General features: G+C 47.8%; 1 protein-coding gene across 2 annotated transcripts in view; it reads right to left on the bottom strand.

The window, feature by feature from the left end:
- Positions 1-15182, bottom strand: part of MAP2K5 (mitogen-activated protein kinase kinase 5) — a 267295-nt gene that overhangs the window by 143847 nt on the left and 108266 nt on the right. For both annotated transcript variants that reach the window (XM_060260130.1, XM_060260131.1), the window contains exons 14-15: positions 5358-5431; positions 4226-4276 (exon numbers count right to left, since the gene is read on the bottom strand). In XM_060260130.1, coding sequence (XP_060116113.1) covers positions 4226-4276; positions 5358-5431 — 125 coding nt within the window. The remainder of the gene's footprint in view (positions 1-4225; positions 4277-5357; positions 5432-15182) is intronic.

The raw sequence follows: 15182 nt of genomic DNA on the forward strand, positions 1-15182 counted from the left end.
GATACAGGTCTGCTCTTCTCTCTCTCCCTCTCTCTACGTTCCTTATGTTATATAATTTTTTGTTTTTCAAGACTAAACTGAAATATCTGATCGGCTGGAAACAAAGTCTGTCGAGAAGCAAAAGCCGTCCGAAAACAGAGGAACCGGTGAAATTACTTCTTCGCTTTAATCCTCACTTTTTCAATTAACAGATGGATGCATCACAGTCATCCGTAAACAATAAGAAAAAAAGTAATTTCTTTAATGCACACCTGGGAAATAGATGTGTAATCGAGGTTTGTACATTAAAAGGAATAATACAATTTAATTATTACAGCTATTTCAAGCCATCAAGAAGAGGAGCTGGTGGATAAAATAGTTCGTTTGAAGTCCCCCTCCCCCCACCTTTAAATCAGAGCGTTCCAGCTCTTTTGAGATTAGAGAGGCAGCAATCAACAGAGCCAGGCTGTCAAACGTATTACATTAGAGCTCTATTACATCCTTCCCCTTCTTTTACTTTTCGAGGTTAAATGATCTATATGCACCTAGGTCCAAACAAAACACCAAGCAAATTTACCAAATTAAAAGTAGACTTTTGGACATTGAATGCCAGGAATGATACAGTCTGGCGAATAAAACTTGTTCTCCACTGTGTTTTGAGATTCCTCTCACCGTGGGGAAAATGGCTTCATACTTTCTCCTTTTATTGACACCCCAGCACCGAAGAGCTTTCTCTCTTACTAGATGTAATGCTCTGCCATACTTCTATCATGTCACCCCGCAGTCGACGTTTCTCCAAGCTAAAGAGCCCCAAGCGTTTTAACCTTTCTTCATAGGGAAAGTGTTCCAAATCTTCAATCATTCTAGTTGCCCTTTTCTGGACTTTTTCCAGAAAAAATGATTTGGAATGATTAAAGGGTGACATGATAGAGGTTTACAAGATTATGCATGGGATGGAGAAAGTAGAGAAAGAAGTCCTATTCTCCCTTTCTCACAATACGAGAACTCATGGACATTCAATGGAATTGCTCAGAAGTCGGATTAGAACGGATAAAAGGAAGCCCTTCTTCACGCAAAGGGTGATTAACATGTGGAATTCACTGCCATGGGAGATGGTGGCGGCTGCAAGCATAGACAGCTTCAAGAGGGGAATGGATAAGCATATGGAGCAGAGGTTCATCAGTGGCTATTAGCCACAGTTTATTGTTGGAGCTCTCTGTCTGGGGCAGTGACAGTGTTCCCTCTAAGATGAGTTAGAATGAGCTAGCTCACAGATTTATAGCCTCCAGCTCATGCATTTTTGTCTTAGCTCAGGAAGGATGACCCCAGAGCACACTAATTTATTCAGTAGCTCAAAACTTTAATGCTAATAGCTCACAAAGCAGAATTGTTGCTCACAAGACTTTGCAACTTAGAGGGAACATTGGGCAGCGCTGTTCTGTATTCTTGTGCTTGGGGGGAGGGGTGGGGCATAGTGGAAGAACTTCTAGACCCACTGGTGGACCTCTTGATGGCACTTGGTTTTTTTGGCCAATGCGTGACACAGAGTGTTGGACTGGATGGGTCATTGGCTTGATCCAATAGGGCTTCTCTTATGTTCTTATGTGACACAGAGTGTTGGACTGGATGGGTCACTGGCCTGATCCAACAGGGCTTCTCTTCTGTTCTTCTGTGACACAGTGTTGGACTGGAGGGGCCACTGGCCTGATCCAACAGGGCTTCTCTTCTGTTTTTCTGTGACACAGAGTGTTGGACTGGATGGGCCACTGGCCTGATCCAACAGGGCTTTTCTTCTGTTCTTACGTGACACAGAGTATTGGACTGGATGGGTCATTGGCCTGATCCAACAGGGCTTCTCTTCTGTTCTTATGTGATACAGAGTATTGGACTGGATGGGTCATTGGCCTGATCCAACAGGGCTTCTCTTCTGTTCTTCTGTGACACAGAGTGTTGGACTGGAGGGGCCACTGGCCTGATCCAACAGGGCTTCTCTTCTGTTCTTCTGTGACACAGAGTGTTGGACTGGAGGGGTCACTGGCCTGATCCAACAGGGCTTCTCTTCTGTTCTTCTGTGACACAGAGTGTTGGACTGGATGGGCCACTGGCCTGATCCAACAGGGCTTCTCTTCTGTTCTTCTGTGACACAGAGTGTTGGACTGGAGGGGCCATTGGCCTGATCCAACAGGGCTTCTCTTCTGTTCTTCTGTGACACAGAGTGTTGGACTGGATGGGCCACTGGCCTGATCCAACAGGGCTTCTCTTATGTGACACAGAGTGTTGGACTGGAGGGGCCATTGGCCTGATCCAACAGGGCTTCTCTTATGTTCTTATGTGACACAGAGTGTTGGACTGGATGGGCCACTGGCCTGATCCCACATGGCTTCTCTTATGTTCTTATGAGGGCATCCAATGAAGCTGATGGGCAGTAGGTTCAGATCAGACAAAAGGAAATACTACTTTATACAGACAGTAAATCAAATTGTGGAATTCGCTGCCAGAGGATGTAGTGATGGCCACAGTAAGATCAGAGAGATTCATGGAAGGCAAGTTTATCAGTGGCTACTAGCCACGGTGACTAAAAGGAACCTCTACATTCAGAGGCACTAATCCTCTGGATCCCAGAGTAAGGATTATGCCCTGCTACTGGCCCTCCAGAGGAACTGGTTGTGAGACGGAAGGCTGGACTGGATGGACCCTCACTGGTCTGACCCAGCAGGGCTTTTCTGATGTTCTTCTCAAGGGAAGGCCCTGGCCTCTATGCACTGTTGTTGGCCCTCCAGAGGAACTGGTTGGCCACTGGGTGAGACAGGAGGCTGGGCTAGATGGACCCTCACTGATCTGATCCAGCAGGGCTCTGCTGATGTTCTTCTCAGGGGAAGGCCTCAGCCTCTATGCCCTGTTGTTGGCCCTCCAGAAGAACTGGTCGATCACTTTGTGAGAGAGGATGCTAGGCTAGATGGACACTGGTCTGATCCAGCAGGTCTTTTCATGTTCGTATCAGGAGAAGGTCTCAGTCTCTTAGGCCTGTTGCTGGATCTCCAGAGGAACTGGTTGGGATGGTGGGTTAGATGGGCCACTGGTCTGATCCAGCAGGGTCTCATGATCTCACGGTCTTGGCCTCTCTGCCATGCTGTTGGCCACCGTGTGAGACAGAATGCTGGACTAGATGGACCGTCCCTACTGCATAAATTATTGTGCTCAGGGGCCATCCTGTCGTATAGAGGATTGTGCTGAGTTGTTTTCTCTTATCCCAGAAGGTCGGACCAGAACCAAGGGGTTGAAATTAAATCAAAAGAGTTTCCAGCTAAACATCAGGAAGAACTTCCTGACAGAGCGGTTCCTCAGTGGAACAGGCTTCCTCCTCGGGAGGTGATGGGCTCTCCTTCTTTGGCGGTTTTAAAGCAGAGGCTAGATGGCCATCTGACAGCTATGTTGATTCTGTGAATTAAGCAGATCATGAGAAGGAGGGCAGGAAAGGCTGCATCAGTGCTTAGTTCTCACGATCCTTTCTTACACGCCCAAGGAAATGATGATGGCCACTCTGGGGTCAGGCAGCCATTTTTCTCCAAGCCTGTTTGGCCAGAGATTCTGGAGGTTTTTGCCTTCTTCTGGGCCTGGAGCCTGCAGGGGTCACTGGGGATGTATGGTGGGGAGACGTATTTGTGAAGTTCCTGCACTGTGCAGGGGGCTGGACTAGATGTCCCTGGAGCTCCCTTCGAACTATTATTCTAACTTATGGTGACCACATAGAGTATTTAAGGCTGGAGGCACTCAGTGGTGGTTTGCCGTCGTCTGCCTCTGTGTAGCAACCCTGGACTTCCTTGGTGGTCTCCCATCCCAGTTTTAATCAGGGTTGACCCTTCTAAGCTTCTAAGATCTGATGAGATCGGGCTATCCAGGGCACGGTGCCTATTATTGTATTTGCTGCTGCCGCCAAGGTTGGGGTAAGTATTTACACTGCCGTTCCCTGATAGACTGCACCCCAAGGGTGGCCTCATCCACCCATGCCACTGGACAGGCTTGGAAGACAACAGGGCCTTCTATGTGTGGGCATCAGGCCGTTCTCTTGTGATCCTGTACTTCACAGTTCTACACAGGCTTTCACAATCTGTTTATTAAAAAAGGGAAATGAACAAAGATGTACATGGCAGCAGGAGAACAAACTACCAAGCTTAGATGGCACAAAAAACCCAGCAGTCCACAAGAGGCCTTTTCGCTCCTAAGGCTCTGTGTAAAATGTACTTACCGCCATATAAGCATTTGTCCCGACGTACGTCTTGGCGATGGAATTCACCAGCTATCAGACAAAACAGTCTGTTAGAGCCATATAAAGATAATGTGAGGAATAAAACGGGCAATTATTCTTCATTTAACCTACAATCATCCTATATATAAATCAGCTAAAAATGATATAACAGGGAGGGAGAGGCGGTGGGGGGTGGGTGGCGGGGAGAGAACGCATTTGCCTGGGAAGGCATTCAAATGATTAAATCCTCTTTTTTCCTTCTTTGCACGAGAGTCCTAATTTTAAACTATCGCAGCACTGTAGTTCGCAACACACAACCTTGCATACGATTCCCATTTGAAACAGGATGTGCTTTTATACCACCAACAACCAGTTGGATATTTAAACAGTCGATTGTCAGTAGGATTCTCCCTCCCCCCCCCGCTCCAATTTTTTTTTTTTTTTTATTTCATTTCCCCCCAGCAAATCAGTCCTCCCCAACTCCCCCATCAGCGGGCTCAAGATGCGAATAAAGCCACCTTCATTATCCGGCTGGAATGAACACTAAATATGCTGGAGGAACAACAGACTTTGACAACCTATAATGTGGCAGTGACCTTCTCTTTGGGCCCCGTGTTTCGCTGGGAGGAAAGGTGGCCGCAATTCAATTCAAGACTACGGCGAGCTCATGGGTCAGTATCACGGAGGTTCTCAGGGGAAGCCCAAAATGGAAATTAATTAAAATTTGTGCCGCACGCTGCTGAAGCCCACTAACTATTGTTGCTCCCAATATTAATTTTTACCGTGGGCCAGTCGGGCTCCCCAGGCGATCCTCCCGTTCTGCCCTCCCTTTTGTTTGGCCCAAACGCTCTCCGCGCCGGCTGCATATCAATGAAGTTGGCCATTCGTAAGTAGTAATTACAACATCAGCAGTTTTTACTGTCGTTAAACAATGAACAATCATATTCTGATGAAGGAAAGTGGCCAGGAGATTAAAAGGATGGATCGCGCGTTCCCAGTAGAGGCAAGGGTGTTGCAAAGGGCCTCCCGTCGGGTCTTGTGGCCGTTCTGGAAAGCAGAACGGGGGGGGGGGGGGGAGAAGCGTGGGGGGGATGAAGAGGAGGGAAGGTTGACAAACTGGGATGGAACGTACCTGTGTGCTAACCCCAAAATCACACAGCTTGACCTGGCCTCTCGTATTCACCAGCATATTTGAAGGCTTCACATCTGAGAGAGAAACGGAGCAAAATGTTATCAGGAGCCGAAGAGGTTTTTACATTTAACCTCTCCTGCCGAATGCAAGGACCAGAGAGATGTTTCAGTCAATTCCGAGCTGCCCCTCCCAGGGCCTGTGAAATACGTAACACTGAAATACCGCATGAGGACATAATAAGAGCCCTGCTGGATAAGACCGGGGTCCACCTAGTCCAGCATCCTGCCATTTCCTCCGCAACAGTCCTGAATTTGAATTAACTTACAATGCACTTCGCAGACAGCCCTGCAGCCAACTTTATCTATGCTGTGACTTGATTGAGTGGTTTGTGAAGATGCTTTTACAAACGGTATAGGATTATAGGCTATTGTACCATTTCTTGTCAGTATCGTCTTGGTCTTATGGCCTTGGACTCTGATCCCATAATCCATGTTTTGCATATGGCATTTTTTTTTCTTTTAAACAATTTTATTGATAACATATGGTAACAATATCCATTTATATCGCCTCTATCTCTAACCCATATGATATTTTCTAATCCCCCCTCCCTCCATTACTAGACTCCCACCGAAGTTATATACTTAAAGTTAACTTATAAAGGTACCCTTAACTATAAAAATCTAAATTCATATTCTACTTTTTTCTAATACTTAATCATTATTAAAAAATTGTCCAATGTCTTTTTACATTCCATTCTTTCTCTACAGAACATCTAAATTTCTTCCACTTCCTTTTAAACACTTCTAAATCATAATCTCTTAGGATTCTTGTTAGTTTATCCATCTCGCTCCACGATAAAACTTTCACAATCCAATCCCATTTCTCTGGTATTTTTTCTTGCTTCCACAACTGCGCATACAATGTCCTAGCAGCTGAGAGCAAGTGCCAAATTAAAATTCTATCTTCTTTTGGAAATTTTTCCATTTGTAATCCCAACAGAAAGGTCTTTGCTACTTTCTTGAAGTCATATCCCAGAATTTTAGATATTTCTTGTTGTATCATCTGCCACATGGCATTTTTTTCAACTGGCTTTTTTTTTTTTTTTTACAAAACTGCTTTATTTAAGAACATAAGAGAAGCCATGTTGGATCAGGCCAATGGCCCATCCAGTCCAAACTGTGAGTCACACAGTGGCCACACACAAACAAAAAAACCCAAGTGCCATCAGGAGGTCCACAAGTGGGCTAGAAGCCCTCCCACCAAGAATACAGAGCTTCACTGCCCCAGACAGAGAGTTCCAGCAATATGCTGTGCCTAATAGCCACTGATGGACCTCTGCTCAATTTAAGGGAGGGACGGTGGCTCAGTGGTAGAGCATCTGCTTGGTAAGCAGAAGGTCCCAGGTTCAATCCCCGGCATCTCCAAATAAAAGGGTCCAGGCAAGTAGGTATGAAAAACCTTTAGCTTGAGACCTTGGAGAGCTGCTGCCAGTCTGAGCAGACAATACTGACTTTGTTGGACCAAGGGTCTGATTCAGTATAAGGCAGCTTCATATGTTCTATGTGTGTATTTAATATCGAGGACCCGCTGGGGCTGGGTGCTGCTCAGGTAAACGAGAGTGGTGGCCCGAGGTGATAGAACTGGGTCTTTGAAAACATTGGACTCTGTTTGCATTGTTTTTATATTATGTAATCTGCCTTGAGTCTCATCGAGAAAGACAGGCTATAAGTAAATAAACACACACAATGGCTGGGATCCTAAGAACATCTTTGACATGGACAAAATTTGCCTCCGTGCACCAATGCTCCCTTAGGTTGCCCCCCCCACCCGCATCCTAGCAGGGCTTTTTGTGTAGAAAAAGCCCAGCAAGAACTCATTTGCATGTTAGGCCACACCCCTTGATGGCACCATCGTCTCACACAGGGATTTTTGCGGGGAAAGCCCAGCAGGAACTCATTTGCATGTTAGGCCACACCCCCTGATGCCGAGCCAGGCGGAACTGCGTTGCTGTGCGTTCCTGCTAAAAAAAAAGCCCTACTCATACTGTATTTAGAACTCTCTCCCCAGGGCAATTTGTCTCTCTCCTTCCATCTGTGTCTTTTGCCAGCAGGTGAAAACATTTTTGTTTCGTCCGGCATGCCCTAGGTAAAAGTTACGTGCCATTTTTCTAGCATTCTTTGTCTAAGTTATTTTAAACTTAGGTTTAAAATGGGTTATTGGTTTTTTTTAAATGTTTGCCACCTTGTGGACCCTGATCACGTGAAAAGACAGCATTAAAATGTTTTAAATGTCACAAACCTCCCCCCCCCCCAATCTTATCTAAAGATTTGGGTGTGACTAGATGGATTACATTGGGGGTGGGTCAGAAATGTGGGGCATGCACAAAGCTCCACACAAGCCCTTTGAATTAAACTTTTTAAAATGACGTGCTTAGCGCTCAGCCATGTTGGGAATTTTATTCACCAGTTAAAGGGGAAATAGGGTACAAAATGGCTTCAGTGGGAATTAGTGGCTATCTACTTAGGCCAGTTCCAGAAGCTCCGATTCCGTTGCTGCAGCAGGCTGAATTCCGGAATGAGACGACATCTGGGACACCAAACTGGGCACCAGAATGCCCACTGCCACTCCCCAGCTTTTAAAAAGCCACGCGCGCATCAGGCTCATTCCTTTATTGAGACAAACGGTGCTGTGTGCGCGCGTGTAACGTCTTCCTGGAGCATCTGTTGGTGATTAATATTTTCATTTTGCATGTGGGAGAATGTAAACAAGAGCCAAAATGGGCCGTTATGTGCCCATTGTCGGCACAAGTGCTTCCTTAGTACGAATTATTTATACGAGACGAGGCTTTTTTTTCAGTCCAGCTCAACCTCGGCTGGTTTTAGCAGGCTGCTCAGTGAATGGGGTGCAAATGCTCTTTCCTTTTCACTCCTGGAGTTGACAAGGAGGGGGTCAGGATGCTGAATACGGAAACGTTTCAGCAGCCTTATTCGAAAGCAAAGAGATTTTTTTTTAAATCCCATTTTATTCAAAATCGTTTTCACGCGCAGGCACTCCAGTTCTGATTGTCTTTGGCAAATGTTAGAGTACGGCATCCCAAAGTTCAAGGAATCCAAGCGATACAGATTCTAGTGCCAGATGTGAACTGCTAAGAGATCATCCAAAGCATCAACGCTGATTATTATTCCGTATGAACGCATTCATATTAGTGTTGCAGAGATACTATATATTGTAGGGTTGATGCCACTGACAATCTATTAGCAAACCCCTCCACCCACTGGTAGCAGCAGCTGAATTAGTATTGCTGTCCCGATCCCATAAACGTGTTTCCTTTGGAAGGTCATGTTAATTGAGGTGGGTTTACAAATCTGAAGGAGCTCATGCAAGAACATAAGAGAAGCCATGTTGGATCAGGCCAATGGTCCATCCAATCCAACCCAACCCTCTGTGTCACACAGTGGCCAAGAAATCCAGGTGCCATCAGAAGGTCCATCAGTGGGGCCAGGACACTGTTGCCCCCTCAAGCACCAAGAACACAGAGTATCACTTCCCTGACATAAGAGAAGCCATGTTGGATCAGGCCAATGGCCCATCCAGTCCAACACTCTGTGTCACATAAGAACATAAGAGAAACCATGTTGGATCAGGCCAAAAGCCCATCCAGTCCAACACTCTGTGTCACTCAAAAAAAAAACACCTCTAAATGCCATCAGGTGGTTCACAAGTGAACATATGAAGCTGCCTTATACTGAATCAGACACCTGGTCCATCAAAGTCAGTACTGTCTTCTCAGACTGGCAGCGGCTCTCCAGGGTCTCAAGCTGAGGTTTTTCACACCTATTTGCCTGGACCCTTTTTTGGAGATGCTGGGGATTGAACCTGGGACCTTCTGCTTCCCAAGCAGATGCTCTACCACTGAGCCACCATCCCTCCCCTAGTGGGTCTAGAAGCCCTTCCACTTTGCCCCCCCCCCAAGCACCAAGAAAGACAGGTTGCTTACCTGTAACTGTAGATCTTCGAGTGGTCATCTGTGCATTCACACTCATGGGGATAGAGTGCCTGCGCTGATCCCCGAATCGGTACCTAAAAAGCCCGGGATTTTTCGAGCTTGGCACCCAGTGAGCATGCACAGGAGCCCCAGTACGCATGCTCATCAGAGCCAGCACGAGGATCCCACCAGTTCCTTCCTGACTGCTGGAAGCCCCTAAAATAGGGAGACCGTCAGCAGTGGGGAAGGAGGGCGGGTAGTGTGAATGCACAGATGACCACTCGAAGATCTACAGTTACAGGTAAGCAACCTGTCTATCTTCTTCGTGGTCTCTGTGCTTCACACTCATGGGAGATTAGCAAGCCAGACATACCTGGAGGCGGGAGCAGACGGTCAACCAGAAGAGAAAGCTTGCAGCACCCAGCTCCCAGACGAGTCCTCTGCTGAGCATGCACATCCAGAGCGTAATGCTTCATGAAAGCATGGGGAGAGGACCAAGTGGCGGCCTTGCAAACGTCCGTCAAGGAGACACCCTTCAGGAACGCCATCGACATCACCACAGCCCTAGTAGAGTGTCCACGAATGGGTCCAGGCAACAGCTTCTTCGCCAGCAAGTAGCACAATTTAATCGTTTCAGTAAGTCACTTTGAAAGCCTCTGAGATGAAATTTTAGAACCCAACCAAGGAGCAGCATAGGAAACAAAGAGATGCTGGTCCTGACGAAACTCTTAGAGCGGCTCAGATAAAAAAGTAACGCACGCTTAACATCCAAGGCATGCAACTGATGCTCCTTGTCCGAAGAAGGCGTAGGGTAAAACAGAGGTTACCAAACGTCCAACTTAAGATGAAACTGGGAGACCACCTTAGGGAGAAACGAAACACCAGGAGCCAATGAAACTCCAGACTCATGAAACACTAAGTACGGGTGGTCACAACGCAAAGCCATGAGCTCCCCCACTCAGCATGCTAACGTGATCGCCACCAGAAATGCAGTCTTCCAGGACAGGAACTGTAGGGAACAGGTTGCCATTGGTTCAAAAGGACACCTGGTCAACCTATCCAAAACTAATGGCAAATCCCACAACTGTGGGGGTGATTCCCTTCAGGAATTGCTTCGAATGAGGATGAGCAAACACCAAATGCCCCTCAACAGGCTCATGTTGAGCTGATATAGCTGATAAATAAACTTTCACAGAAAAAAAGGAAAGTCCAGCATCAATCAAAGATAAGAGAAAATCAAAAATCACAGGTAAACCCACCCGTTGGGGTGAGATTCCAGTATCAGCCAAAAACTGGATAATTTTTCCCCATTTCCTGTCATAGGAAATAGGAGTAGACAACTTCCTACTATTCAGAAAAACGTGATTGACTCTGCTCGAAAATTCGCACTGTCAACTTTAGGTGAGGTACATTGTGGTGAAACACTTGCCCTTCTTGGGCTGAAAGAAGGTTTCGCTCCGCTGGGAAATAATGAAAAACTCCCCGCGCTAAGTGGAGCAAAATCGGAAACCAGTTTTGCCAAGGCCACCACGGCATGATTAGTATGCACCTCAGCTCCTCCCTCTTTATCTTGTTGACTACTCTCGTCAGCAGCGGAAAAGGCGGGAACAGATACAGAAAACGACCCTTCCACGGGAACATTAGACCATCCCCCAAGGAAGCCGGATCCATCCCTCCCCTGGTGCAAAATAAGGGACACTTCTGATTCAGGGCTGTGGAGAAAACATCGATCTGTGGATACCCCCAGAGCTGGAACACTGGTTGAAGGAAATGCCACTGTATCTCCCATTCATGCAGAGACGCTGCTCCTCTGCTCAATGAATCTGCCTGGAGATTGAGTACCCCTGGAAGGTGGAAGGTCTTCACATAGATGCCCTGATCCAAACACTCCAGCCACAGCTCCATTGCTAGCGCACAGAGTTTTCGGGAGACTGTCCCACCCTGCCTGTTGATGTAACAAAGGGCTGTAGTATTGTCTGTCAACACAGCCACAGACTTTCCCGCTACTAAGGGGAGGAAGGACCGAAGGGCGAAATGAATTGCCAACAGTTCAAAATAGTTTATGTGGCAACAAGTCAGGTGGTGGCCATGGACCCCCCCCACACACACACAGAGTATCCATGTGAACACCCCATCCCCATAGGGACGCATCTATGGTGATTGTAACCGTCATTACAGGCAGATGGAAAGGAGCTCCTTGACAGATGTTGTCTCTGGAAGTCCACCATTCCAGGGACCAGAGGATCGAGGGTGGAATCGTGAACTTCTTTCGAGGTGAGTCCCTTAGAGGACGAAACTTTTTGAGGAACCAAAATTGAAGCCCTCTCATGCGAAGTTTCATGAACAGGAACACACTTGTAGTCGCCGCCATCAGTCCCAGCAGCCACTGCAACTGTTGTGCCGTGCCCCATTTCTGGGCTTGAAAAAGATGAAAGAGGGTGATAATGTCCATTGCTCTCTATTGAGGCAGAAAAGCACGATGAAGGTCCGTGTCCAACATAGCCCCGATAAACTGAACTGTCCTTGATGGTATCAAGTGGGACTTTTTCATGTTGACCTGCAGACCTAGGGTATGGAGAAGATGGAGAGTTGTCGCAATATGGCCGGACAGACGCTCTTTCAAATCCGCCACAAGGAGCCAGTCTATATACGGAAAGACGACTATGCCTTGAAGCCGGAGGTGTGCTGCTACAACGCTCATCATCTTGGTAAACACCTGCGGTACACAGGTCAAATGGAAGGGCTTTGAACTGGAAATGGTTGGAGCCTATCGTGAACCTGAGGAAGTGCCTGTAAGACGGATGGATGCTGACATGGAAGTAGGCATCCTTCAGATCCAAGGTCGCCATCAAGTCTCCTTGGCTGATAAGGGGAAGGATTGTTTGTAGGGTAGACATCCGGAATTTCTTGTACACAATAAACTTGTTCAGATTTCGAAGGTCCATAACTGGTCTCAGTCCACCATCCTGTTTGGGGACCAGAAAATAACGAGAATAGAACCCCCCGTTCCTGGCCGCTGGAGGAACCGGTTCTATGGCTTGTTTCTGCAAGAGATTGCTCACTTCCTCTAGCAAAGGGGGGGAAGGAGGTGTGATGACAAAAAATGACTGAGTTGGAACCTGAACAAAGTCTATCTTGTAACCCTCTGTTATAATGGAGAGAACCCATTTGTCTGTGGAGATGGACTCCCATGCAGGTAGATGGTGACGGAGGCGGATGGGAGAAGTAGGGGCGGTGATGTGTGCGGCAGAAAAGTCAAAGGCCCTGCTTCGGTGGGCGGGACCCCTTGGATTTATTGGTAGCTGCAGAAGTCGAAGCAAACTTAGACTTATTATTTCCCCTATAAGGAGATCTGCTCTCAGTCTGTGAAGAGCGAGGCCTCCAAGACTGGTCAGGGGGAAATTTCTGATAAGGCCTCTTGGGCCAGGGTTTGTGCCACTGCTTAGGCTTTCCATCCCGAAAAGATGTAGGAACGCCAAGGTTTCGCGAGGTCTTAATACTTTTGTCCATTTCCTGTAGGACGCTATCAGTAGTGGAACTAAAAAGACCTTCACCTTCAAAGGGAAGGTCTTCCACATAAGCCCTGGTGTCAGGCTGAAGGGCTGTCGAACGCAACCAGGAGTGACGGCGTAGGGAAATGGCAGAGGTTAGAGTCTTGGCAGAGACGTCTACCATGTGCTTTGACGCAGCCAACTGTTGTTTAGCCACAGCAAATCCCTCTCTTTGCAGTTTCTTTATCAGAGACCGCTTCTCCTCACTCATAGATGACAGTAGAGGTGTTAGTTGTTCCCAAATCGAATAATGGCAACATGCCATACATGCAGCATATTTAGAGATTTTAACTCCCAAGGCTCCCGCCAAGTAGAAACGTCTACCAGCATTATTGATCTTCTTGCCCTCTTTATCAGGAGGGGAAGAGTGAGTCTTGCGAGTCTTCGAAGACGAAGAGACCACCACCTAATTGGGTTTGGGGTGAATAAAGAGAAACTCAGCACCAGCCTCTTGGACACGATACATATGGTCTAAACGCTGCGAGGAAATCGGTGTGGATGCCAGCTTTGCCCATGGCTCTTTTACTGCTTGCAGAATGACTTTGGTCACTGGGAGAGCCACAGCTGTCGATGTGTCCCACTGCATGATATCGAGCACAGTATTATCGATGACCAGCTGCGGTTGGACCACTGAGAGCGAAAGAGATTGTGCCATATGCTTCACCATGTCTCCATACGACTTGAGATCCTCCAAAGGGGATATCGGAAGATTCTCTGCGATATGAGAGTCTGGAGAAGGTTCAGCTTGCGCCTTGTCTGGATCATCGGTACCGACCTCGGAGTCCGACGTCGAAGAATCTCCTCTCCTCTCAGAGTGTTCCGATAACAGCGGGGTCGAAGCGCACTCAGGTGAGCGCAGTGATGCCGACAGGTGAGCCTGCGGGTCCCCAGACCTCTCCTTACACCTCTTAGGAGGAATCGTTGCCAATGCTGAAGGTGTGCGGCGGGTGGAAGAGTGATGCAAGACCCTCGGAAAGTGAGAAGCTTCTGAGCATTGGTCTCATTCCGGCAGCTCGCGGGGCGGGTACCACAGATATGATGGGTATGGGTAAGGTCCAAATGAACAAGGCCACTGATACTGGTCCCACACGGGTGGTGGCGGGAACCTGCAAATCGAAGCACTCGACTCAGCCTCTCTCTGAAGATGTCCTGTGCTGGGACGAAGTGGTACTATGGATTCGGTCAGAGCCAAAGCCTCAATCTCCGATACCGAACCGCTGTCACTCCACCGACGTGACTCTGACCTGGAAGAACAAGTTTGCTGGGTCAGGTCGATTTCTTGCTCCGATCCCGAAAAATGGGTCGGTTGAGGCCCAAGTCTGCCCGATACCAATGGGCTTCTCCAGCAGCTGGGTGCAAGAATTTTCTGTGGTGGAGTGGTTTGTGCTGATGCTGAATCTGTCGAAGCATCCCTAGAAGGGGAAGGAGTGCGGGAAAGTCTGTCCTTTCTACGCTTGTCCTTCGACTTATGCTTCTTTGGAAGCGACAACCGGCTCCCTGAGTCATCCCGATATTTCTTCAGCGGAGTGGACTCCACTAACCCTTCAGAGGGTTGTTTCATAGGTCGATCCTGCTCAGTCGTCATAACTGTCGACACTGGAGATGATGGACCCATCGATGCTGAGGCCATGGCTTGGGTTGCGTTACCCATAGATGCCAAAGGGTCCGATGTCATTTTAGGCGGTTGAAGAGCCGATTCGACTAAAGCCGCCGATAGCCTTGCCGCTCGATTTTTCTGTGTCTGGAAAACCTCGAGCAATGTGGACACGAATCGACACGGTGTCCCTCGCCCAGCCACAACAAGCAGAGGGAGTGACCATCTGGGGGTGCGATCTTACTACCACACTTCAGGCAGCGCTTGAAGAACCCCCAACGTTTTTCCATAGGCAGCGGGAACGCGGCAAGGGAAGGGGGGGGGGGAATTGCCCCGAAGGGCAAAGTCCAACTAAAAGTCTTATTATTATTTTTTTAAACAACAAGGAAATAGGAAAAATAAAAACGGGCAAGAGGAGGAAAGTCAAGAAAAAATTTTGTAAGTACCGACCGGAGCACTGAAGAACGATCCTTTCAATGCGGCGGTCAAGAAAGAACTGGCGGGATTCCTCGCGCTGGCTCTGGTCAGCATGCATGCTGGGGCTCCTGTGCATGCTCAATGAGTGCCGAGCACGAAAAATCCCGGGCTTTTTAGGTACCGATTCGGGGATCGGCACAGGCGCTCTATCCCTATGAGTGTGAAGCACAGAGACCACTCGAAGATTACAGAGCATCATTGCCCCAGACAGAGAGTTC

Source organism: Heteronotia binoei, chromosome 19 (genome assembly GCF_032191835.1).
Source record: "Heteronotia binoei isolate CCM8104 ecotype False Entrance Well chromosome 19, APGP_CSIRO_Hbin_v1, whole genome shotgun sequence".
Lineage (NCBI taxonomy): Eukaryota > Metazoa > Chordata > Lepidosauria > Squamata > Gekkonidae > Heteronotia > Heteronotia binoei.